The sequence below is a fragment of the Propithecus coquereli genome, unplaced genomic scaffold (assembly GCF_000956105.1).
Source record: "Propithecus coquereli isolate 6110/MARCELLA unplaced genomic scaffold, Pcoq_1.0 Scaffold301, whole genome shotgun sequence".
Lineage (NCBI taxonomy): Eukaryota > Metazoa > Chordata > Mammalia > Primates > Indriidae > Propithecus > Propithecus coquereli.
Window position 1 is genome coordinate 2,152,799 of NW_012148631.1, and position 26,786 is coordinate 2,179,584.

Below are 26,786 nucleotides of genomic sequence, written 5' to 3' on the forward strand. Positions count from 1 at the left end.
ACTCCTCCCGAGAGTGGCTGGGTGCCCACATCCGAGGAGTCAGGGCTGAGGATGGGGAGAACCCCGGGGACCCAGAAGACCGTGCCCTGCCTGAAAGTCCTGCCTGAAGGCCCACAGGACTTGCCCTAACAGAGTCTGGACAGCTGCCTGGTAAGGGAATTGCGGCCCCTCTTGGTGCTTGGAAGGAGGGGAGGAAAGGAGATCCGAACACAAGCCCTGCTGGAACTGGAGGAGGGACTGGGGGAGGGGGCAGGGCCTGGAAATTGCCAAGCACCAAATTTGTGTCGGGTAACACCATCTCAGAGCAAGCAGCAGAGCCAAGATTAGAGCCCCTCTGGCTGACACTAGAGCCACGGGTGTTCACCCCCGTGCTGCCAGCCAGCCAAGGCCAGCGGACACAGGGCACACCACGCGCCACCTTACCTTCCGTGACTTTCTTAAGGAGGACCCATGGCAATAATGCCTTTCCTCGCCCCAACCTAATTCAGGCTCCACTCCTGCTTCCCAGCAGATGATTCTATCTGTGCTGGAGTGACTGAGGACAGGGACACCGTGCCTGGAGTTGTCATGTTGGGCTTCACAGTATTTATGTGATGGAAATACTGGAAATGGGAGTAAAGACTCAGGCATATTGGAATCACCTCTGCTTCTCAGACCCAGTCCAGAAAAAGGTGCCCTCAGCTACCTATGTGACCCTAATGTCCTGTCCTTCCTCAGGTGGTACCAGTCAGCTCGCACTCTGGGTGGCAGCTTGGGGTACATTAGAAAGAGCTTGAGTTTTGGGCTCTCTTAGTCATAGTGGGATCACTGGGTTCCCCATGGGAGACGTGGAAGGCAGAGAATGAAAACTATTTACTGAATGTTACCTATTCCCATTTTTCAGATGGGAAAACTGAGGCTCTGAGGGGTTAAATGATTCAGGTGTATCTGAATCCAAAGCTCAAGCTCTCCTCTACAAGTAAAGGCAGGAGTTTGACCAGAGGCGCCCTCAGGGAGGACAAGTGCATAGATTGCCCCTGCTCAGGAGCCTCCCAGGACCTCCTGAGTACTATGTTCCAGCAGATGCAGAAGGCTGGATGGTTCTACCCAGAATCTGTGTTGCAGCTGGAGCAACAACCCTCAGGACACTGTCCTCTGGTGGCTCGGTGCACCTCTATGCTAAATGCCATTCCCAGCATCTGTATCAGAACTGGTGGTCTAAGCCTCCATTCAGGCCGGCCGATCATAAATAGCCACTTAATGATTGGCTCCTCTGCCACGTGCGGTGGCGGCACCAGAGGCTCTTATTACTTGGGACGTCTGTGGATGCAACACTGCATCCCAGAGATGGGTTTGGTGTAAGAAGGACCAGCATCAAATGGAATCCCATTCAGCATGGGGGGCTGGAGGCTCTCTCCCTAGATTCAGTGTGAAAAACTTGGAAAGCACAGAGAAGTTGGAAAACAGATTCGAATCATGGCCACTCAATTGCTGTGTGACCTCAGCCAAATCCCTTCACAAATCTGAGATTCAAATCTAAAAATTAGCACCCACTGGGCCCCACGGCCAAGAGAATTAAATGAGATTAAACACCAAACAAGGCATCTAGCACCTTGAAGGCATTTAGAAGGCTTTTCCAGCTTCCCTCTTCTTCCATAATAAAATGAGACACATTCAGCAACCTAACCAAGCAAGCAGGGTAGGATGGGATCACATTTTTGGCTCTAACCTGGGCAAAGCTGCCAGAGCATGGGGAGACTCCTTATAGGAGGTTCAGAGGCCCAGGGACACTGTTTCCCTTTTCCTAGCAGAGGGTCAGCCACAGGGAAAACATCATTCAATAGGAATCTTGGATCTGAAGACTAGATGGTTCCCCAACTTGATCAAGGGCAGCTTCCTGTAGGAGGAGTAAGAATGGAGGAATATGCTAAAATGAGACCCATGATAATTCAGGCCGGACTAGGAAGAAGTCTGTATAGCCAAGGGCTGGGGAAAGGGGCTGAGTATAAGTGGGTAGGAGAGCGGCCGTGGGTGATCCTCCACATCTTTGTCCAACATCCGGAGGGCTCCCCCTCCTTTGTCCACCTGGCAAATGCAGCGCACTCTTCAAGAATCAAATGACCTTCTCTGTGACATTGATCCTGGCACTGTCCCATCCTCCCCCGATGGAGCTGACCACTCACTTCCTTTGCATACTAAATATCCTCTTGCCTCTGCTCCTATTATGGGATGGTTATAGGGAACACCAATCACCACTCACACATCTCTCTCCCCTAGTAGAAGGGAGCTCTCATTGTGTCTCATGTGTGTCTAGTTCAAAGGAGGAGCTCAAAAGCCTTTGAAAAATTGAATGAAGGGATGGAGGGCAGGGGAGCCCCTCCATGGACCCTCTTAAACTCGATGCTGGGACGAGGCGAGGACAGAGGTTGGGGAGATGGGCCAATGGAAGAATGTGAATTTGATTTTTCTAGATTGATAATGTTGATTTTATAGCTGGTATTTTGATGAGAGAGAAGGAAAGAGCTAACATGACAGAGAGCCGAGTTATAAGAGCTTACCTATGTGCAAAGATGTTCATTCCTGATTATAACTTAGCATTCTTAGTGGGACATGTATTATATAAATGGTGCATTCATTTCAGGAGCTACCTTGTAGCCATTAGAAACAATGAACTGGCACGGATGGCATCATTGATATTGAGAAAGAGCATGTTTCATGGTGCAATGATGAAAACTCTTGGGTCAGCTTGCTTGGATTCAATCCTGCCCCTCACTTGCTACATGATCTTGGGGACATTATTTATCCTCTCTAAGCTTCAGCTTTCTTATCTGTAAAATGAGGAGAATGGTGGTAGATACTTCATAGAGTTGGGAGGATTCTAGGTATGCTTGGTTAAGTGTAAGCATGTATTAAGTAGTGAATAAATGTTTGCTATGTTAATCAAGTGGAAAAAAAGTTAATAGCCCAAAAGTGGATGCTATTGCCCCAATTTTGCTTTTTAATTTTTTCTCCATGCAGAAATATATATGTATATAAATATATACGTGTATGTGTGAGTAAAAAAACTGTTAACAGTGGTTATCTCTGAAGTATGAGACTAGAGAGAGGAAATGAGGGAGGGACTTACACTTTCTTTGTTTTGTTTTTATTTTATTAAATAGACTATTTTTCGAGTTTTAGGTTCACAGCAAAATTGAGCCCCCCACACACATACGGCCTGCCCTACCATCAACACCACACACAGCAGGGTGCCACAGTTGTTATAACTGATGCACATACATTGGCATATTATTGGGACCTACACTTTTAATTTTGTACATTTCTGTCTTGTTTTCATTTCTACAATGAACACATATGGGTTTGTAAGTAAAGTAATATTAATGAATGGCTGAATCACACCCGGAGCTCTAGAATGGCTAGATTCTAGAAAGTGGCCTGGTTCACAAGGTTACCACACGGAAGGGGATGATCCTCACCGGGGTTGCCTGGGAATGAGGCCTGAACCTGAGAACCCCCATTCTGCTGTCACGGCATGACAGACACAGGCTGGCCTGCCTGTCTGCCTCCCACTCTCTCAGAGGGTCGTCTGACAGCAGCTCCCAAACCGAAGGAGGCCAGTCCCTGGGCCATGCTTCCTACAGCGCAGCCCCTGAACTGAACGGCTTCTTTGGGCTCCCAGGGAGCAGGTCTGGGAGGTGGAGAGAGCAGCAGGTGCCCTGGGGCTGGCTAAGGCACAGGCCCCAGCCACTTCTGAGGGAAGAGAGTCCTGAGCAGGCGGGGGAGCAGCAGGCAGCCCCTTCATTACCTGGTCCATGGAAGGTTCTCAGAAGGTTTTTATTTCCTGTCTATGCAGCAGGCCTCACAAGCCTAGACCCTGGGATAAATAAGAGAACGTCTGGCTCGGTCAGGGTGAGTGTAGAGTTGGGGGTGTCCATCCTGGCAAAGGCAGAACAAGGACAGGGTAAGGACAGTCTTGGGGCTCCCAGGATAGACCGGCTGCATTTCTGGTGCTGGCAAGCCACTTTCTAAACTCAGCTCTCAGCCCTTCTTTAGAGTGGATTTAAAACATAATCCTCCAAAATGAAGCCATTCCTGGAGGGACCGCAGGGAGCAGGAGCTATAAACAAAAGTTGTGGAGAGAGGCTGCTCCCCGTGCATGCTGAGAAAACGGGGTGCCCACCACCCACAGGAGCAAGGGGCCGGGTTGAGAGCAGGTGAGCCTGTTGGATCGGTTGCTGCTCACCCTGTTCCCTGTTTCCCCAGGTGATTCCTACTTCAACCCCTCTGAGTGAACAGCGACCCAACATGAACTACAGTCCCCATTTGACCTTCCTGTGCCTGTATCTCTTCACTCAAAGGTGAGCTTTGCTACCCCAGGATGGCCTTGGTCTGAGTAGCTTTGTGTATAGGCATTTGGTCGGGTGTGGGGGGATGGCAGCTCTTCCTACTTACCTACAGCAAGGCAACACCCAGACCATTCACTTCCCTGGAGCACTGGGATTATGAAACTTCCTACTAGTTATTCTAGTTAGAGAAGAGAAATTTCCAAAATGGTCATAGAAGGAGGAAGCCATGTGCTTTTTGAGAAGATACTTGGAAGGTTCCCAAATTATCGCCACGTTTTAATCTATGGCAAATGGGTCATGAAATGGAGATGCTAACTCAACAGCTGAAAATTAAGAGACTTCTCTTTAGAAAAGTCACTGCTGGTCCACGCGCACAACACACACATGTAAACACAAGCTCAAGTTTATGTGCATAAATGTTCATTCACACATAATCAAACATGTGCAACAAAACTCATGTTGTTTTCCAGGATGTGTATCCAGGGGCGTCAGTTTAACATCGAGGTCAACGGAAGTGACAAGCTTTCCCTGCCTGGCTTTGAGAACCTTACAGCAGGATATAACAAGTTTCTCAGGCCCAATTTTGGCGGTAGGTTATCCTTTGTGTTCAAGACATGAATTCGAAGGGACAGGAGCAGAGACAGTCTGCGGTGGAGGGTTTCGGGAGGTTTTAGTTGACTCCATTCTCTGATCTGCAGCCTATTTAAGAATTGGCAATGATGGATGAGGACGGCTACTAAAGACTTTTCATACTATCTTGAAGAAAGCACTTTGCCTCTCCACCTGCGAGATAAAGAAATACTCTCTCCCACTGATGAGGTTGCAAGAGCCTCCTAACAACCACTCACACGCTGTCTTTCTTCTGCCCCCACTTCCGGTGCCATTATTCAAGGAACTCACCGTATGCCACCAGGACTACCCCACCTGGTCTTCCTGCCTCCAGCCTGCCCCTTCTCAGCTAACTCCTCACACTGCCACCTAGACAACCCAGAGCACCCACACGTGCCCCAGCAACCTCACACGGAGTCCGGGCACACCGGGCCCTTCCCCACCCAGCCTCTGGCGGCCGTTCTCATCCTCCCCTCTACCCTGACTTCCTCCTCCTACGATGCTCCACGGTGTGCCCAAATGCGTCCTGACATTCTTGGCCTCCCAGGCCCCTGGCCCTTTATGGAGGCTGTTTATCTGCCTGGGATTGCTTCTTCCAACTTGACTCCCTGGAAAAATGCCACTTTTCCTTCATGTCTCAGTGCAAAGGCTCCTTCCTCTGAGACGCCTTCCCGGAGTCCTCCAGGCCCCATCCCCTTTCTTGACACTTTATTTTAGACATACCTTCAAATCATAGCCATTAATCTGGTATACTGTAACCGGTTTTATGTCTGTCCCAGCTCTAGGCTGCAAACCCTTGGAGGAGTCTTGCTTCGTTACCTCACTAACTAACCCCAGTAGAAGCTCAATACTTGACATATAACAAGTTGTTGACTAATATTTGCTGAAAGAATTAGGCAAGGAGGGAGAGAATGAGAACAATGACACACCTCCTCATAGCAGAAAGTAGTAGGAAGAGCCTTGGAGTTGAACAAGCCTGAGTTTGGCTCCTAATTCTGCTGCTTTGGCAAGTACCTTAGCTTTCTGAGCCTCAGTTTCCCTTTCTGTAAAATGGGGACATCCCATCTATCTTGCAGGGAGGACTGAATGCAGTGGAGTGTGTAAGCCTGAAGCATAGTGCCTGCCATATGGACAGGGCCCAATCCATTTCAATCCTTTTCCCTTCCTGCTCCTCCCTTCAGGTGATAAAACTCTCTGGTCAGGTCTAGGGTTAGCGTGTTAGTCCAGATCCTCCGAGGAGCAGACAGCAAGGGGGGATAACATCTTCAAGATACTTGGTGGGAGAATGTCTAGCAGGGAAAATGGGGCAAGAGGAGAGGGAAGCTGGGGGAGCTGTCAGACCACAGGGCAAGTCGGACCCTGTGGGAAGGAGAGGGGGAAGGAGAAAAGGCCAGCTGGAAGTGTCTTAGATGGCAGCGCTGTTTAGAAAGGCCATCAGGGAGACCTCGAGCCAAAGTTGACATCAGAGGAGTCCCATCTCTGTGACTCCAAGGAAAAGGCCTGCCTTAGTGTCCCCACTGTATCAGCTGAAGTCCATGGGAAGCATGGCCTCAGAGCAAGGTGACAGATTCCAAAGCACAGTAGTCAGGGCCCTCAGTCGATTATACTCCCTCAGCTGGAGATCCGAGAGATGCCTTTGCACGGCCACATAATCAGGGTTTGAGATCCTGTGTCAAGGAACCTATAGAGGCTCCACCGTCCCCTGGTTTTCCCAGGCCCTTTTGAACTCTAATGACAAGCATGTGAGTCTGCACACCTTGGTCAGGTCCACTCAACAGCAGGCTGGTGTTTGCAGGGCGCTGGGGCAAGGAGCTCAGTCTGAGAACAGAGATGTGAGGCCCAGTCCCACCTGGGGTGAAAATGGGGCACAGGGCCCTCAGTCAAAAAGGGAGGAAGGTACAACCCTCCACCCCCTGTTTTATGCCTTTAGGCACTTTGCCTCCTAGGGAGCCTATACTTGCATGGCAGCCTGGAGGCCCAGGCAGTAGCCATTGCTCTCCGTAATGTCTGTGCACTCAGATTCTCGGACCCTGATGTCCTTACGAGACAAGACCTCTGTAGGATTTTTCAGGAGCTGAGCTGGACAGCGCAAAGGTTTGCGAGCAGGCAGTAGTGAGCACCACCCAGGAACTGGCTTTGACCTCTTTCCTGGAAGAAAGCTGCCCTCTGGTGGCACAGCTTGCTTTCATAGCCAAGGAGAAGAGCAAGCTCCCGTCCATAAAAAAAGCCAACTGAGGCGAGGCCTGGACTGAACTATGTAGAAATAAACTAAACAAAAACCACAACAGGACTGGAGCTCGCGTGTTTCCCATTCCCTACATTCTTCAGGGAGGGCAGCTAGCACTGACTGATAGCACTTAAATAGGTACTGTGACCTTCCCAACCCAACCCCGATGTCTTGGGCTGTTTGTGCTGCTATAACAGAATACTGGAGACTGGGTAATTTATACGGAACAGGAATTTATTGGCTCACAGTTCTGGAGGCTGAGACGTCCAGTATCAAGGTGGCAGCATCTGGAGAGGGCCTTCCTGCTGCATCACCACGTGGTGGAGGCATGAGAACAAGAGAGAGGGCAAGAGGGGCCCGAACCTGCCCATCAATCCCAGCCATAAGGGTGGAACCCTCGTGGCCTAACCACCTCGTAATGGTCTCACCTTAATACTATTACAATGGTAATTAAATATCAACTTGAATTTGGAAGGGAACAAACATTCAAACCATAGCAGCACCAGTAACTCTATTTTGCAGGTGAGAAACCACAGCACAGAGAGGCTTAGCAATTTGCTCAAGGTCACAAGGCTGTTAAGTGACCAGTGTGAGATTCAAACGTCCCTCTCTGACTCCAAGCTCCTCTTCTTGAGCTGCACCTTCCTGCCTGGAGGGGCAGAGAGCCACTTAGCAACCACACCCCTTCGGCACCTTTCAGGGCCTGCCCTCAAAGATCTCCCCCTTTTCCACCAAGTATTAACACTGAATTATTTTTTAATTGCATTTGCTCCAAAACTCCATTTCCTAGTTCCTACCTACATTCAATGGCTTGGTTTTCTTAAATTAATAATCAAGTGACTTTGCCGGATTCCTACTGATTATATGTTTTTAAGCTTCTTTTGAAATCCACCTCTCTCCCTCCTGGTTAATGCATAGTCACAGTCCCCTGTGGCACCCACCAGGGGTTATGTTTGCAAGTGAATGAGATTGCATCTATTAACCTGGTGAACAAAGTTGTTCCTTTTCCAAAATCAGCTAGGATTATGAAAAGGAGAGGGGAAGGGAAATGCCATTTTTTTGAGCACCTATTATTTATTATGTGACAGACGGCCATCCTGCTGGGAGCTTTGTAGAGAGAACCATTTATGAGCAACTTCTGGTCCATAAAGAAGTGCTGGGCAGGCACTTCCTGTACATTCCCTCTTGCCCCCACTTTACAAAGACACCATCACACACCTAATCTCCTTCAACCCTCTCCGTGACCCCAGCATGTCATTAGTACCATCCCCACTTGCAGGTGAGAAAACTGCAGCTTTTGAAGATTCGGTAACTTTCTCAGATCACAGAATGGGGATGTAACAGAGCTGGCGTCTAGGCCCTTCCTTCCACATTCCCGTCTAAGGAGGAGTAAGCTGCCTGGCCTGGCCTGGCTCCTGCAAACCTGGCTCCTGCAAACCTGGCTCTGACACCTTGGTCTCTAGAGCCAAGACTGGCTCTTGCTGAAGTTCAATCCGGCTGCTGAGACTCCGGGACTGAGACCTAACAGTCTGCACACAGGACCAAGTGGGCAAGGTTCCAGAATTCTAAATAGTTTAGGGTTCCAGGAGAGTAAAGGAAGGGGAGGAAAGTGTCAGGAGATCAGCAAAAGCTCAGCTGTGAGCAGTCTTGAATGCCATCTTGTGGTAAATTTACTTATCAAGGGGGCAAAAAAGACATCTGCACAATCAGATTACCAAATCTCTGTTACAGATCTATTAATAAATGCAAGCACCATAGGAAAAACTCTCCACGGAAGAAGTAGAAAATATCTCACCACTATGTTCTTTAAAATATGCACTAATTAACCCATTAACTGCCTTGTGAGTTGTATTTAACTCACACCGTAAGCCTCATGAAGCACCTGTAACTGCAGTTGGTTCATGAAAATCTTACTTGTTGATGTTCGTATTGTTACAACAAATGTTGACAATTTAATTGCCTATAACTCACACACAGAAAACAATAAAAATAATGAATTTTTCATTATATTAGAAAGGATTCTTTTGTTGTCAAAGTTTTTATTCTATTTTCATAATAAAACACTGTGGCCCCAGGGAAAAAAATCTTTTTCTAGTGTGGCAGTCAATGTGTTAAACAGTGTGGTCTCGCTTATGTATTAAGATAACTATATATTTGTGCGTATTTTCATACAAAAGCGGGGTGCACTATACACAATGGTCACTCCTGAGAGGGGGAAGATAGAAATTAACTTTTTACTTTTTATACCTCTAGACTGTTTAAATTTTTCTAACAAGCAAGTATTACTTTTGTAATTTTTAATCTTTTTTTAATGTATGAGTGTAGTATTAGGAAACCTTATGTTTGTGTTTCCATGCCTTTCCAATTCTTTCTTCATTCTTAGGAGAACCAGTTCAGATAGCACTGACTCTGGACATTGCAAGCATTTCTAGCATTTCAGAGAGTAACATGGTAAGTGTCGCCCCTCGTTGTTCCATCGAAGGAATCCCTCTCTCTGTGTTCAACAGGGGGACACTTTCTAGCTACCCAAAAACAGAAAAGAAAGACTTATACTCCTCCTCCATTTGGAATGGAAAAGCTAGAGACATACCCCCAAATTCAAGATAGTGGAGATTCTTGTATTAATAGAACAGATGTTCTCACTACCAGGAAGAAGATGGAATCAAAGGCCAGGAAGAGAAAAACCTGGGAACGGAGTGGGTGCATTGGTGAGGGATAAGAATTGAGGAAAAGAATAAAAATGTAGTAGGCACGTCCGGTATGCAGGGTCCTTCACAGAGAGGGAGACAAGCTGATGAAAACTGATGATCAAGTGATGGCTTTCAATCATGCTGTCACTCAAGAGAACACATTAAAGACAAGGGCAGACTAAAGCTGGTTTGCCAAGAGGGCCCAGGATGCGTTCTGCATAAGTCCTGGGCAACCCTAAGCACTCAGCCCACCAAACAGTTCCACAGCTTGGCAAGGCTTTTGATCTAGGGCAACGCGAGCTTGTGTGCCGAGTAAGTTAAGGCCCTGAACATGGCAGTGGGAGGTATTTTCCAGAATAAATAAAGTAGTTTGTTCTCTTACTACCTTGTGTCACTACTCTAAGACATAACTTTATTCACCCATGTCTATGCACACTTGATCTAAGTGGAGATGGGAAGGGAGTAAAACTTGACTACTTTTCTTCTGCTTTGGGGGTTTGTCTGGCCGCCCCATCCCTTTCCATCCCCTGCCTCCACCTCAGGACTACACGGCCACCATATACCTCCGACAGCGCTGGACGGACCAGCGGCTGGTGTTCGAAGGCAACAAGAGCTTCACGCTGGATGCTCGCCTCGTGGAGTTCCTCTGGGTGCCAGACACTTACATCGTGGAGTCCAAGAAGTCCTTCCTCCATGAAGTCACTGTGGGAAACAGGCTCATTCGCCTCTTCTCCAACGGCACCGTCCTGTATGCCCTCAGGTAAGCAGGCACCTGCGACCTCAGGGGTGAGGGGAAGCGGCTGGATGAAAAGGCACAGATGCATCTTGGGTTTTCTGGAAAGCACTGAAACGGCCTCTCTGAGGTCCCATGCTTCTCATGCTCCTGCCTTCCTAGATCCTTGTCCCGTAACAGCAGGGCCCTCCCTCAGTTTAGTCAGGCTCGCTAAGCACCTACAGAATGCCTCCCTGTGCCAGCCCTGTGCTGGACACTGTCGCAGCCCAGATTGCAGAACGGGGGATGCACACAGAAAGAAACACACAGACACACACAAGACGTACAAGACGTACAAGACGTACAAGCCTGCAGTACCCGATTTGTACCAGTCACTTTATTCTTATACTTTTCTCTGTCCGGCAGCTACTTCCTGGCACGTGACTACCTTGGGCACCCTGAGGAAAATACATTTTCATTCCTTCCAGATGATTGCTTAAGGGAAGCAGACGTTTGCATCTTAACTTCTTTATCTCATTACCGTATGCAGGACAATGAGATGCCTTGGCTTGATTGCAAGACCTCAGGCGCTTGGTTATCTGTCATAAAGCTATCTGTCATGAGGAATAGTTCTGTTTGGTCAACAGGCCGTGCCCGGGCCTATTGACCTCTGGCGCCAAGGAGAGCACACCCAGTTTCGCTGACTCTGGGCTTAAGCCAATTTTGGCCAGGGACGGTCCCTACAGACACCAAGGACACAGAGCTGAATGAAACATCGCCTTAGTGACATGGATGTGGAGACAGAGGAAGTCCCGCGTGCTGGGACCCAGGTTGGGGAGCAGGTTATTGGTTTGGAGGTAACGCAAGAGGATGCTTTCACAGGATTCCAAGCTGAGTCTTAAAGGGTGAAGGGAAGTTAGCGAGGGAAGAAGTAAGGGCAACTGCAGGAACAAACAGAGAGGTGCGTGCGAGGAACCCCCCTGCATGGGGCTCAGTGGAGCTGGGGTAGCTCCAGAACGCATCTCTGCGGTCTGAGCCATGTTTGGACAGAAAAGGAAGATGCAGCTCCCCAAAGCATCTGGCACCTGTAGCCATGGGCTCCCCTCTGCCCTCTTCCCAAATCCCTGAGACTGAAATTTCCTTCCACCCAATCGTTCGTGGAGCCTCTGGTTGGCTGGAACAGGAAAGGTGCTCCCTGGGTGTCGCATGAGGCAGCTCACAGGCAGAGGACTCATCCCTGTCTGTACAAGGACTGTGCAAACCTAATGCTCCTGTGTGTCTGTGTGTGCGTGCACGTGCGTGCGTGTGTGTGTGCATGTGCTTCTGTCTGTGTCATGGCATGTACCACAGCCAGTCTTGTGTGAAGATTACAAACAACGGGTGATGGTTTAATAGCCTGGCTCTGGAGTCACACAGATTTGGGTGCACGTCCCTGCTCTGTTCCTTAGCAGCTCTGTGGTCTTAGGTCTTACTTGACTCCCTGGGCCTCAGTTTCAGCAGCAGCAAAATGAGAATGTAAATATTTCCTACCTGGTAGGGCTGTTCGAAGGGTAATGCATTAATGCCCGCAAAGCACTCAGCTCAGGGACGGGCTCATAGTAAGCATTTGTAAACAACAGCTGTCCTTATTCTCGGTCTCCCTTAAAGGACTGTGAGTTTCCTCGAGGTGTGCACCATGCCGTAATCGCCTCCACTTACCCCAAGCGCCTAGCACAGTGCTGAATAAATAAGGGTGCTTAATAAAAATGTGCGACACTGAAGAAAAAGGAAGATAAAAGCCTGTCGATGAAAATCTCCTCTGTGAGGGTTTCGCTGACATTTTTTTTCTTTTTTTTTGACACAGAGCCTTGCTCTGTCACCTAGGCTAGAGTGCAGTGGCATCATCATAGCTCACTGCAACCCCAAACCCCTGGGCTCAAGCGATTCTCCTGCCTCAGCCTCCCGGGTAGCTGGGACTACGGGCACACCACCACTCCTGGCTAATTTTTCTATTTTTTGTAGAAATGTTCTCGCTCTTGCTCAGGCTGGTCTCGAACTCCTGACCTCAAGCAATCCTTCGACCTCAGCCTCCCAGAGTGCTAGGATAACAGGCATGAGCCGCCTCACCTGGCCTTGACTGACCTTTAATTGAACATCTCTCAGCACTAAGCCCCATGAGCTGCAGTGCCTGGTGTCTCCACTTGCTCTGCGCCCTCATCCCGGGCAGTAGGCAGGCCTTGTGGGAACAGCACAGCCAACAGACCGGGACTCTGGTCCCAGCTCTGCCACTCAGAGCCATGTGAGCCCAAGCAAGCCCCTAAGTCTGCTGCCAAATGGTGATGATAGTGACAGTGAGCACTGTTCTAGCCCCACACAGGTCTGCCATGAAGATTAAGTTTTAAAAGTGGATGCAAAGCGTCTCAAACAAGCCCAAAAGTGAGTCTGTTCTGTGATGTTGTTAGAAGTTTTGCCTCTGAATTGCCAGAATTCTGACTTTCTCCACTCTGCACCCGGTTTTAACAGAGCCTTACAAGCATTGTTTAGCGCAGAAAACCTCAAGGGTGCTTTGGATGCAGGTTCCAAGCCACATGTTCACTGTGAGAGTTCAAGGCAAAGTCCTCTTGAGTGGCGGTTGGACGGGAAAATATCCTTTCTATAGATTCCTCATAACACTCTTTTTGAATCCATTTTTCCTTTCTTAGAATCACGACGACTGTTGCGTGTAACATGGATCTGTCCAAATACCCCATGGACACACAGACATGCAAGTTGCAGCTGGAAAGCTGTGAGTATACCCTGCAGGCCCCTGAGGTGATTGTCCTGGGTGACTCAGATCTGTGCATTCGTGAAGAGTGTCCTGAGTATAGTGACGTTTCTTTTCCTGATGCTGATTCACCGTGGATTCAGCCCTTCTGACTGTACTTCCTGACAGATTGAGGGACTTCTGAAAGAAACACCTTACAGCCTTACATCTTTTGGAGAGAACCATTGTGCGTTAGTACCAAATATCTCCACCTGGAGTGGACAAGCCAATCAAAGGAAATGCTTTAATGTAGTTAGTCTAAACCAAGGGTCAGCAGACCGCAGCCCTTATGCCAAATCCAGCTTATCATCTGTTTCTGTAAACAAACTTTTATTGGAGCACAGCCATGCCCATTTGCTTACACATCGTCTACCGAGCTAATTCCATGTGAATTCCAAGAAGGAGTGGTAGCATGTCCCAAATTTATTTACCCATGGAATCTCCTTTCATGGGTATTTTGTCAGACAATCGTTTTATAGAAAACATTTTGGCGAAAACAGATCTAGATACCTAAACTTTTAACATTTTACGTATGCCATCTCTTTGGCAACCAGTTCTCAAAGGGTCTCTGATTCCAGGTGAGTTCTTCATGAGTCACTCCCCAGCCATGATCTTCACCCACTCTTACTCCACCAAGACCAAATTAGCCACGGGTCCCTCTAGTCACTGCGAGAAGGTCACGGACCTTTCATCAATGTCCTATTCATCTGTCACCAAATGTGCCCAAGGCTACCCTATTAGTTCTAGAGAGCCTCAAAAGCTTTCTCTTTTTCTTTGTCCTAGTGCAAAGCGCCTCATTAATAGGAAAGCCTCACTATCCATTGCAGAGTAGATAGAAAGGCTAATGGGGAAAGACTTCTAGGAGGAGGTAACAAAATGTGTTATGTGACCTCAGTCTGCTGTTGGCCTGGTTTCCTTGGCCAAACAACTTTGTCATTAACAATAATAATAAATGTTCTCTTCCTAATGAATACTATAGCATCCATTTACCAATTGCTTACTGCATACCAGGCACTTTACTCGATACCTTCCAAACAATCTTATGAGATAAATATGGTGCTTCCCATCTTGCTGATATGGAAATCGAGGCTCATTATGATTTGATAACTTCCCCAAGGGAACACAGTAAGGAGCAGCACTGGGACTTGAACCCACGTAGCGTGGGTCCAAAGTCCAGAGTTCCCCTAACTCTAACAGCCAGCCCTTCCACTGGGCTGGAGTCACCTAGGGATTTTGTTCCAGTGGCTTGTTTGTGATCTGAGCTGTATATTTTTCCTGAGTATACCATAAAGTGCTTTTAAACAGTAATATGGGGATAATGAAGAGCTTTTAATAACAGCTTTCCAGTTTCTTCAGTGCTCATTTATTATCATTATTTTTCCCCAAATTGAGTAACCACATGATGCTTGGACTGGAGTCCCCAAATCCTGCCAGAACGTTAAACTGAATTACAGTGTGATGACCACTCAGTGGTCCCAAGCATATTCCTGTGCCAGTTCCTTTTCATTACTCAGGACCAACCCGAGTGTTTTCCCTTCCTGTGTGCCCTAAGGGAAGTCTTTCTAGAGGGTACAGGACTTTAAATAATTATAACAGAATAAATGTTAACAATCAAAAGTAATGGTGTTATGGCAGCCTGGGGGAGTCAGAGTTTTCCTAGGGGAAATGTCACTTGAGATGAGCCATTTGGGATTGGCTGGAATTAGCCAAGAGGACACACAGTAGGACTCAGAATCTGCTAAGATGGAAGCAAGAAGGGACACAGCAGAGGTGAGACGTGGCGCATGTGCCGTCGTTAACATTTATCACACAATTGCTTCCAACTTTAAAAAAAAATTACGTGATATATATAAACCTTAAACAGTAATGCCAGTAAATGGTCATCTAAACTGTCATTTGGGGATTTGCTCACAATGAAGAACGAGGATTTACTCTAAATTTGACGTGTGACACGTGAATTCCCTGGCATTGTCAAACAATCTCCATTGTTCCTTAGTAAACCACTCTGAACTGCCCACCAAAGTTGGGCTCCTGTGACAGGCACACAGCACCACAGATATGATTTATTAAGGCATCAAAGGATGTCTTGTGTCTGGGGTGGGGGTGGGGGCACCGTAGTCAAGCTCCAGAGAGTGGTGGGCACTCCTATGTAAGGTCACAAGTGGGCAATATCAGAGAAGCACAACCACTATGAGGCAGAAGCCATTTTTCAGAAGTAGACATTTAATTAAAAGACTCAGACAAACAGATTAATTATCTTATTGATTAAATGCATGCAAAACCTTCTTGAAGCAATACAGCTGTTTGGTGGCAGAATAAAACTTGAGGTTATCAAAAAGAGAACTCATTTTCAGTCCCACATGGAACAGGTAATTATCCTCCATGTGTCATGGCTGGCCTCATCTCAAATCCCAGGAGCAAGATTCTCCTGGAAACTTCAGCACTCTGCTTGCACAAATACCATCCCCAGTGAGCAGAGGAAGCTTTGGCTGAATGTTTAGTAGCAGTCTGGGGGTATAGAAACCTCGCTAAGGATTTTTTCTAAACGCCATCCCTAGAAAAGAATTGATACCATTGCACAACTTCCCATATTCACTCAGGGACAGAGAGGTGATAATGTAACGATTGTGAGCATTTACTAGTTGTAAAAGCGAAGTGTAGGAACTTGTGCTACTCACTTTTGTAGATTTTTTTTTTTTATTTCTTTGAGATCATAGGCCTATGCAGACAGCTAGCTTCAGTACCTTTTGGGGGCTTCCAAGGGACAGCCCACAGATAATTTTTACCTGGAGATCCCCTAAGAGCTCATGACTACTTCTCTGCCCCATGGAAGGAGAAATAACCCCTGCTAAACAGTGGGTGCCATAGCTGAGACTTAACAAAATGTTAGTCCCAGCTCTATCATCACATTTCCCAGTAGCCTTTGAAAACAAAGGCAATATAGGTTTGTGTTTAAGATCACAGGTACTGGAATCCCATCACTAGCTGTGTGATTTTGGGTAAGTAACTAACCTCCCTGGACCTCAGGTTTCCTCATCAGCGAAGTGGGAAAAATAATAGTATCTGACTCAAAGAGTTAATTTTTAACAGGTTTATTGAAGTATAATTTATATACCATAAAATTCATCCATTGTAAGTGTATAATTCAAAGATTTTCGGTAAATTTACTGAGTTGTACAACCATCACCACATGCCCTTGTTAGAACATTTCTGTCACCCCAGAGAGACTCCTTGTGCCCATTTGAAGTCACTCCCCGTTCCCACCAACAGCTCCCACACAACCACTCTTCTGCTTTCTGTCTCTATGAATTTGCCTTTTCTGGATGTTTCCTATAAATGAAATCAATATGATACGTGGTCTTTTGTGTTTGGCCCTTTCACTTGGCATAATGTTTCTGAGGTGCATACATGTTGTAGCATGTATCAGTACTTCATTTCTTTTACTGCTGAGTAGTATTTCTTCGTATGAATGTATATCACATTTTATTCATTTATTCATGAGCTTATGGACATGTGGCTTGTTTCCACCTTTGGCTATTATTGACAATGCTGCTGTAAACATTGATGTACGAGTCTTCGTGTGGACATGATTCCATTTCTCTTGGGCAAATACCTAGGAGTGGAATACTGACTGGGTCAAATGGTAAATTTATGTGTAAGTTTTTAAGAAACTGCTGAACTGTTACTGTTTTCCAAAGTGATTGTACCACTGTACATTCCCACCAGTAATGTCCCAGGCTTTCCATGTTCTGGCCATCTGTCATTGTCGGTCTTTTTTATTGTAGCCATTCTAATGGGTGTGAGGCATCTTGTCATAGTTTTGATTGGCATTTCCCTAAGGACTGATGATATTGAGCACTTTTTTATATGCTTACGAACCATTCATATATCTTCTCAAAGAGATATTTTGAGGATTAAATGATACGATAATGTTGTGAAACATTTAGAAATGTAATTGCTTACTAAATGACAGATAATATTATTATCATCTGAGATACAGTGCTTGTTTTGTTTCTTGCTTGCCTTATCCTGAGAAAGTTAGACAACCTCCCTGAATCTGAGAGTTTTCAGAATAAAGTGTGAAAATCATTATAATTCATCAATCCTAAGGAATAGCATTTATTGAATAATAATGTTTTAGGAAAAAAAAGCTCTACTTTTTATGTATAAATCAACTGTAAGATCCATCAATTTCAGAAAATATAAAAAAAAGTCCATCTTGGAATTGAAGAAATATAGAAATTATTGCAAGAACCTTAGCAACATAATGCATAAAGGACTAACATAAATGTTTAATAAAAGGTAACTATTGTTGCTGTCATCTATTAATTAAACTGCTTTGAGATTTATTAAACATACATTTATAGACATCCATAAGGCAACTAGCTGAAAGTTTTTTGTTTTTGTTTTTGCATCTATGCCACTGCCGAAATATGAACAAGTTAAGTTCTAAAATCCCTGAAAACACCAGCAGAGCTTGTGTAGGCAGTCTTGCAAGGCAGTGTCAAGCATTAGCCATTGTGTGTTCACAGATACACATTCAATAAATGTAGTTTAAATTATGAAGGAGTCCACTTCTAAAGACGTATCATCCACCAGATCTACACAATACTTAGCACAGGACCAGTTCTCAATTGATGGCAAATAGTCCTAGCAAGTCGCTTCATTCTGAACAGACACGGCCATTGCACTTGAGAAATCGTGCCAAGGTTTGGATGGGATCATCCTTGGACTTAACTGCCATCAAGACAGAGCTCGTGCTGTCTCCACATTGTACCATTTTCCAGACCAGTTCAAACTGCAGCGTCCTTGCACTGTCTCCGTTTTATTTGCCAGGGGGCTATGACGGAACCGACGTGGAGTTCACCTGGCTGAGAGGCAACGACTCTGTGCGTGGGCTGGAAAACCTGCGGCTTGCTCAGTACACCATACAGCGGTATTTCACCTTAGTCACCAGATCGCAGCAGGAGACAGGTAAACTGGTGGGATGAATTGCACAAAATAAAAATAAGCAGCCCGAGAGAGAGGGTGGCTCTATAAGTCAGAAATATCATCTCTTCTCCTCTTTACCTCTTCGGGGTCCAGTGGAGCCAGGGAGTTGAGTTTGGGTTCCGTTCTTCTACCAGCTCCACCCTTAGTATTGAGATTATCCACTGGCGAGCAGACCTCCAGACCAGCTCGGAAGCCTAACACGATTTATCTCCAGATACTATTTTCTAATGATTGCTCAAATTCCGTGCCTTCGTCATGCATAAAATGTACTCATGTTTCTAACTGGAGCACTGGTTCTCTGCCACCAAAGAATAAAGCTAAGAACACAGCTCACAGATGAAGAAGACAGTAGCAAGACCCAATGAGAGTAGGAACACCGTAACTATTGCAAGCTTGGCAGGAAGAATTACTTGTTCACTTCATTTACCAGCATCAAATCTCTTAGTCTTTGGCATTTTTAGATGGAGATCTTCTAAAAGATGCAATTTTATACATAAGCAGTTGGCATTTTCTTCTCACTTCCTCATGATAATATTAAGAACTCTTATTCTCATCAACATATGCACCCTGAAAAACAGTACTGTGTATTTTAGTTGAGCCTAGATATTAAAAATCATATGTACACCAAGGTCACAACTACATAAAAATTAGAAATTTTAACTAATTACCGTGTATTACTTTTATAATGAACAAATAAGTAACACTTCACATTTTAAAAACAAGTTTGTAAATTAAGGTTATGTCATCACAGTTTACCAAACCTGGACTCCCAATTTGGGTTCATGAAAAAAAATGGCTTCAGTTTTCAGACTTACTTAATTCCAGGAGGCACATGCGTACTTTAATTACTGAAGAATGTTATCATTTAGTCAAATATTGTTTCTAAGTGGTTTTTTTTTTTTTCAAACATTGACTTTCAAAATTGAGAGAATAAAGCAAGCAGTGCAGACTGATAGCACATCCCTGGACCAAAGGGCAAAGCCCTGGTTTACGCTTGCTTCCAGCATCATCCACAGGACTGTACTCGGGTCTAACACTCCTGTGTCTCAATTTCTCCTCTAATAAAGTAAAACAGTAAGTTATCACTAGGGGCCCACCAGGCTCTAAAATTACATATTTTTATTCTGTACTATATTTCTTCAGTAATATTTCTGTTGTTTAGCTATCTAATCGTATACTTTTAGATTCCAGGCATCAATGTGGGGGTGGCATGGGGTTGGGGCAGCTGTCATCCACTGTCCTGTTTTTCTCCTACTCCACTCTGAGCCAGACTTCTCCTGTTCCCAGAGGAAAACCTCTTCATCCTTCCACCAAGCTAGTCTGGCCACTACTGCTCTGTCTGCCACTTGCTCACCTCCCTTACTAGAAGGACTGCAGGAGCATGGCTTGGAACCCTACCCCTGCACATGCTTTGTGCTAGAGTAGCGTATTTGCCACACGGTGTTCTATTATGATAACTGTCCATCACATAACTTCCCCACCTCCAGACTACATGGCTAGTTTCCTAAGGATATCCCTGAAGTACCATAAAATCTGGGGTGCCTCTAAAATCCTCAAAAATTAAAATGTATTGAATAGGTCTCCTAGGTGTATTCCATAGTATCTTGAAAAATGGATGGCCTCAGGTCATCTTCATCAAATAGGTATTCACTGAACAACTACTTTGCATGCAGGATTCATTGTCTAGTGGGGTAGAGGTCAAGGAAGCCAGTAGTTACAATGCTGTAGGAATACCGTGATAGAGAAAAGCACAAGAAGAAGGAGGCAAATGGGGGAGCAGCACCCTTATAAATCCTATTCGATGCAATAGCAGTGTCTCTTGTGGAAACCATAATGACGGTTCATAATTAGCCAGATTTTGGAGAATGACAGAGGGCTTCATGTGCATATAGCTATGTTAAACATCCCATAGGGAAACCACTCTGCTGTGTGCACAGACAAGACTCTTGTTTATCTCTTGTTTACCCTATCAGGAAATTATACGCGATTGGTTTTGCAATTTGAGCTTCGAAGGAATGTCCTGTATTTCATTTTGGAAACCTACGTTCCTTCCACTTTCCTGGTGGTGTTATCCTGGGTTTCGTTTTGGATCTCCCTCGATTCAGTTCCTGCAAGAACCTGCATTGGTAAGCAGCTCCAACAGATTTCTAAGAACCGGGTTATCAGGTACTTGTTTTTTTTCCACTTCTATCCTTGTTTTCATTGATAGTCACAGAGTAAGTTCCAAGAATTGGTTTCTTGAGAAATTCTTTTAAAGAAAGAGAAAGAGAGAGAGAGAGGCAGAGAGAGACTACGTTAGGAATAGCGCATTTTTAAACTTATGTTTCATAGTGATAGGTAAGGGATAATTGTGGTCAGATGGTCCATTGTCAGTTACTTTGTGTACTGACCATCCCCTCCAAGGAGAAGATAGAAGGCAAAACATTTAGAGAGCCACATCACTCGTAATCTGTACAGAATGGACAAATCAACCCTGTTCCAGAAGTTTTTAGATTTTTCAAAATGAGATACGTTCCATTTCTGCATCCTGTCCTCATGCTACCAACTCCTGAATGGAGTCACTCGGCTAGGAAATGGTGGAGGGTTTCTTGGCCACTGACGTGGGAACATTTCCTGCCTGTTTTCCCAGGAGTGACCACCGTGTTATCAATGACCACACTGATGATCGGGTCCCGCACTTCTCTTCCCAACACCAACTGCTTCATAAAGGCCATCGATGTGTACCTGGGGATCTGCTTCAGCTTCGTGTTTGGGGCTTTACTGGAATACGCAGTTGCTCACTACAGCTCCTTACAGCAGATGGCAGCCAAAGATAGGGTAAGAATTTAACGGCCCTGGGTATGACCCATCACTTGTGCCATGGGTTGGTCTGCAGAGGTGAGCTGGACCCGGTTCCTGCTCCCCAGTGGTTCACTCTGCTCCAGCGAGTCTCATCCTGTTTCAGGTGGGCACATCTGAATGTCATGGTGCCCCTTAAAAAAGACCATTCATTTAACCAAATACAATGAGATATTAATAGGTTAAATTTTCCAGCAGAAAATAACTGTTATCCATATGCAACATAAAACCACAACCACAAAAACAAGCATCCATGAAAAGTCCAGTATCAAACCCAACGTGATCAGCTGCTTATAATTTTAAGATTAATATGTATTTGCTATTTAATTCTTCTGTTTCACTCTTGTATTCTTAAATTATACGAGTAATGGTTTACTGAAAAATGTATGGAAAAATTAGATTGTGACAAATTTCTTGGTTAGCATATTTTTCTACTAATTGAGAAAGACTGTCATTATTTGATTTAGCAGTGGAATGCCATGGTCCAGCTCTCTAAATAATAATAATGGTTGTTATTTATCAAGCATTTACATGTGCCAGACATCATAACAAACCATTTGCAAATATTATATCATTTAAAATGCTCATAACAATTTAGTGAGGTTGTTATCTCCATTTTTACAGTTGTGGAGTCTGAGGAACATGAAGGACAAGTGGCTTATCCCAGGGGATACAGGTAGTAAGAGGTAGAGCTGGGATCCCAACCTAAATCTGCTTTCCAAAGCCTGACATCTACTTGTTATTCCCACCTGCGATGGGCACTGGGCCATGCTCTTACCTACTGCTCTCTGCAGGCCCATGGAACCCTGGGGTTACTTGGCAGCCAAATTTGATAGATGTTGTCATACCAAAGCTCATGCTAACAGGTGAGAACATGACAGGGATCCGATTCAGAAGCGGTGCCCACCTTTATCTAAGTGTTAGGACCACACAGGGTCTAATAGTGTGGAATGAGGGATGAGAATAGCCAAAGACTCAGCTACTTTTCCCCTTGGGTTTGGCTATGATGAGCAAAGATATACACAGTCATATCACCCACACACCAAAGGCAGATCATCACGAGTGTCAGCCTAAGAATAATGTGAACTTCATTTTATTTGCTCCCCATAGGCTTCCCTAAGGGGAAGGAAGGAAGTTGAATTACCCCCCAAAATCTGGATTTACTAGATTGGTAAAAAGGAGGTTGGTGAATTACTGAGAGCCTCCACTGAAGACACTAGAAAGCCCTTATTTTGGTGTGTGTATGATAATAGCTGCGCTACAGAGTATTTGCTGTACCCTCCACACCTACCAACGTCTCCTTTAGTCCACTCAACAACCCAATGAAATGGGTACCATTATTATCCCAACCTTACTATTGTGGAATCTGCCACTCAGAGATGTGAGCTAACTCATCCCAGACCCCACACCTAGTCAGTGGCCTGGCCAAGGACCCAACTCACACTCTCTCTGACTTTACTACACTCCCACATTCTGCGTCACCCCAGCCATGTTGGAGAATGGCAGCTCCTGGGGATTGCAGGGAGTGAGACTCTTTCTGTTTGCATGGCAGAGGCCTCAGGACATAGCTAATTTTTATTATCTTCCATAATCAGTCACTCCCTTCTCCTTGGAACAGACTAAAACTTGTCAAACACCTACTAGATGTTTCACATAATTTATACCATTTAATCTTCCCATCAGTCTCAGGAGATAGATAATATCATCACCATTTGGCAGACAAGGAAACTGAGTCTTAAAGGGATTAAGGTGACTAAAGTTTCATCATAGTGAGAGACAGAAAGGGATTTGAACCCAGGTCTGCTAGCTTCAAAGCCTGTGCGTTTGGCATCTAGCGCACCGCTCTGCATGTTGAGAGCGGGCCATGGTTATTCGTTCTGTTACACATGTTGGCAACCTGCATCTGGATAGGTGCCTACAATCAGGGTAACAGAACTCCAACTCTGGCTTACCAGCCAATTTCTGAGGCACTCAATGCCACTCTCTATTAAACCTAATTATTCAATACTGAGGCCTCTAAACTTTTTATTAGCTCATTACCCACTTATTTATCTTGCTGAGTCAAGTCTTTTAAGCTAACTGCATTGTCTATGAACCAGGCGACAGCGAAGGAAGTGGAAGAAGTCAATATTACTAACATCATCAACAGTTCCATCTCCAGCTTTAAACGGAAGATCAGCTTTGCCAGCATTGAAATTTCCGGCAATAACGTAGACTATAGCGACTTGACAATGAAAACCAGTGACAAGTTCAAGTTTGTCTTCCGAGAAAAGATGGGCAGGATTGTTGATTATTTCACAATTCAAAACCCCAGCAATGTTGATCGATATTCCAAACTACTCTTTCCTTTGATTTTTATGCTAGCCAATGTATTTTACTGGGCATACTATATGTATTTTTGAGATGGCGTTCAATTGTTTGCATGCCACAGGTCTTCAACAGAACAACGTAGTGATGTAAGTGGTATTCTAGGCCAAGTGTGCACCTTGACCCAATGGTGCTACAAGTGACTGAAATAACATTTGACTATGTCTCCTAAAAGAATGGACCCTAACCATTATTCTAAGCTGTATAGAAGTCCTAGCATTATGGGATCTTGTAATAGAAACATCAGTCCATTGCTCTTGCACCAAGGACATCCCTGTGGAGCCCAAGATTACAAACCTACCCAGGACTATTTCCTCAGTGGCTCCCTGGTCTGCATTTACCTCACATAAAATAATAGGGAGGGTACCATTACATGTATTGGGTAACCTTCAAGTGTCAGGGGTTGTTTCTAAATTAATCATACGTGTTACGTACTAAATGTCTGAAGCACTTAGAAAATATATTGTTGCCTATTTAGGGAGTAACATTTTCTAGGTTTTTGTTTTTGATTAAAATGAAATGTGGGCTTATATCAATTCACTGGGAGTCACTGCACTAACTCAATGCCAAGCTGTATTTTTAATAAGGGGTATTATTTAATACCACAGCAGAATTGTCCCCAAACTCCATAAGCCCTATCACTGAGAATCAAATGTAAGTAAAGAAAAAGTTAGTGAATCAATAATATAAAACATAAATCTCTTATTTCTAAGATAAAATGGATTCCCCAGACTGGAAGGAGTCTGAGGCTTTATTCCTCCATTATACATGTCTTATCGTTTTACTTTATATGCACATCAGTCCTAAACAATGGTAAAGCCTTTTTCTCACATCACAGATAGAAATTGAAGAATTTTTTTAAAACTTATTCTAGGAGTCTTAATATGGACTGTTGCCATGAAGACTTGCAGAATCAAGCTCATTTTCTAGCTGCCTTTACTCATATGCTAAGGAAGTACTAAAAATACCTGGTTGACATGGTCGAGAATCCCTGTCATTCTGTCATTTCTGCTACTCTAGCCCTGAGCAGCACTTTCCCAGCAGCAGACCCCCTGCATCTTTCCAAGAGGAGCTTTCATCCTTATGCTCTAATGACCAGGAATGATGCTGATTAGCTAACACACTGCATTACCCAGGAACAAGTGGCTTAGCTCAAGTAAGCTTGGCCTTGCTCAGATCCTCGATCCTTCTAGCCGGACTATTTTGAGTGTCATGTCCTGCATGAGCAGAAGAATGTTGGGCCTGAGTCCGAATTTTCTGAGTAACAATGGAATATGTCATAGAACCTATGCTCTCCAAGGCCAGCCAGCTTCACCCTAACGTAAGAAGCACAAGTGTGCGTCTCTCCCTGCTCCTTGGCCAAACTCAGCCAACAGCACCAAAGGTGATGATTTGCAAGTGTGCCAGGGTAAAGCTTCCAATTCAGCCTCCAATATTTTAAAGAATCTCAACATCTTCAATTCCTTAGCTCCCTTTTCTAATAAATGCATGGTTTTACTCTTCCTTTCAGAAATAAGCCATGGCTTTAGAAGAGGGTTTCTCTTTTGTAATTCTCCATACTCATAGGCCCTCATTCATTTTCCCATTATGATACTTATCACAATTCCATTTCTATAGGTTTGCTCACCTGATCTTTTAACAACACATATCTAATGGGAATGGCTGGGTCAGAAGAGGTGGAATGTGGTTGTATGATTCAATCATATTTATGATTTTTTTTAAAAAAAAATTTTTTAAAGGAAATATCTGCTCTGAAACCCCATGTAAGCATTATGTAAGGATAACTGTAAAGATGTGGAACTGTGAAATAAATATACCATGTTGGCTACCCACCAAGTCAAGTGGTCATTCATAGAATGAATGTTATAAGATCCCACTTGGAAAAGGTATATATCATAGTGTGAATTCACTGGACTCACACTCTTCCATCCTCATGTTCCCCCCACTCCAGATAGTACATATATACATTCTCTCTCTGCCTCTTTCTCTCTTTCTCTCTCTCTCCCTCCCCCAACCCCATACACCAACCCTACAATTTTTACCAAGTAAATAGTAAACACTGGTGACACAGTCAATGTTTTTCTTTGACATCACTGTACCACTCTTGCCTTGCAGTTATACAATTGGGCCTAGTGATATTGAAAGAGCCAGTTCTCAAAAAATAGATTCTCATCAAAGCCTTCTTTATTGTATTGAAATTCTCTTTTGTTTTTGTTGAGGTGGTATTTTTTACAGTTTGAGAATACACTTTGGGGGATAAAAACCAACTCTTGGATTTTGTATTACTCTGCACTTTATGAAGGCTATTTCATCAGAGTTCTCGGTAAAAAATCTTCTTATTCTAAATCTGTCCCACATACCCTACCTACCCAGAGCAGTCCCAAGACTCACTTTATCCAAAATATTCATTTCTTGGGTGAAAATATCAAGACTACCCTCATCAAATTTCCAAAGGACATGGAACTAGGTGGGGTTGGGAATATTCTAAGTCATGGGAATGTAATTTTTAATCACCTTGATATTGAGAATAGCAATAGTCTCAATATAGGAAGTCATATAGATATAGGAAGACATTCAATAACAAGTAAGTGACAGATGGTTCATTTCAAAGGAAAGAGAAGGAGAAGTGAGCATAGCAGAAAAGAACTTGAGATTACAGTAGATTTCAAGCTGAAAATGAGTAGCAGTGTAGGGGAATACCATTGGAAGAAAAGTATAGTATGAGCTTTTGGTGCCAGGCAAGTATAGTGACAAGTATAGAAATCTGTAGTTAGGGAGAGTTTGAAACCAAGACATGGTCTTGCTTCAATGTTGTGCATTACCCTCACACACAGAGAGCAGTTCTTAGCAACTGGCCCATAGTGAATTTTTGTCAGTCTATTTACTGCCAAAGATCCTTGCTTCTTAAAACATATACATTTTTAAAATTGATTCTTATCTATTTTTATTATTAAAATAGATACATTACATTACATATAATTTTCAAGTTTTTATAAAGAATTGAGAAATATATCAGACTGCAGTATATTTGGATTGAAAAACAGTGAGTCCAGTTTTGGCCCATGCTTTTAAGAAATATGTACAAAAATGGGAAAAGAGAGAAAAATGATAGGTAATTAAAATAATGGAAAACAAGTCTAATAAGAAGGAGCTTTTGCATCTTGAAAAGCAAGACTGAGTGATAATGACTTTCATTATTAAATTCACGAAAAGTTTTGTGCAAGGGACAGGCTGTTTCACTATT

General features: G+C 44.4%; 1 protein-coding gene across 2 annotated transcripts; it reads left to right on the forward strand.

Annotated features, from left to right (window-relative positions):
- On the forward strand, nt 1–24,833 carry GABRP (gamma-aminobutyric acid (GABA) A receptor, pi). Of its 2 annotated transcripts, XM_012649700.1 has the most exons (10): nt 1–150; nt 4,243–4,337; nt 4,796–4,914; nt 9,545–9,612; nt 10,394–10,611; nt 13,245–13,327; nt 18,182–18,319; nt 20,311–20,463; nt 20,967–21,154; nt 23,275–24,833. In XM_012649700.1, exons 2-10 carry the CDS (start codon nt 4,285–4,287, stop codon nt 23,575–23,577), a joined length of 1,323 nt encoding a protein of 440 aa, XP_012505154.1. In that variant the 5' UTR covers nt 1–150; nt 4,243–4,284; the 3' UTR covers nt 23,578–24,833. The 2 variants fall into 2 exon arrangements, with proteins under 2 accessions (XP_012505154.1, XP_012505155.1); XM_012649701.1 differs by lacking the exon at nt 20,967–21,154 and having other exon boundaries at nt 23,275–23,661.
- The last annotated feature ends 1,953 nt before the right edge of the window (nt 24,834–26,786 follow it).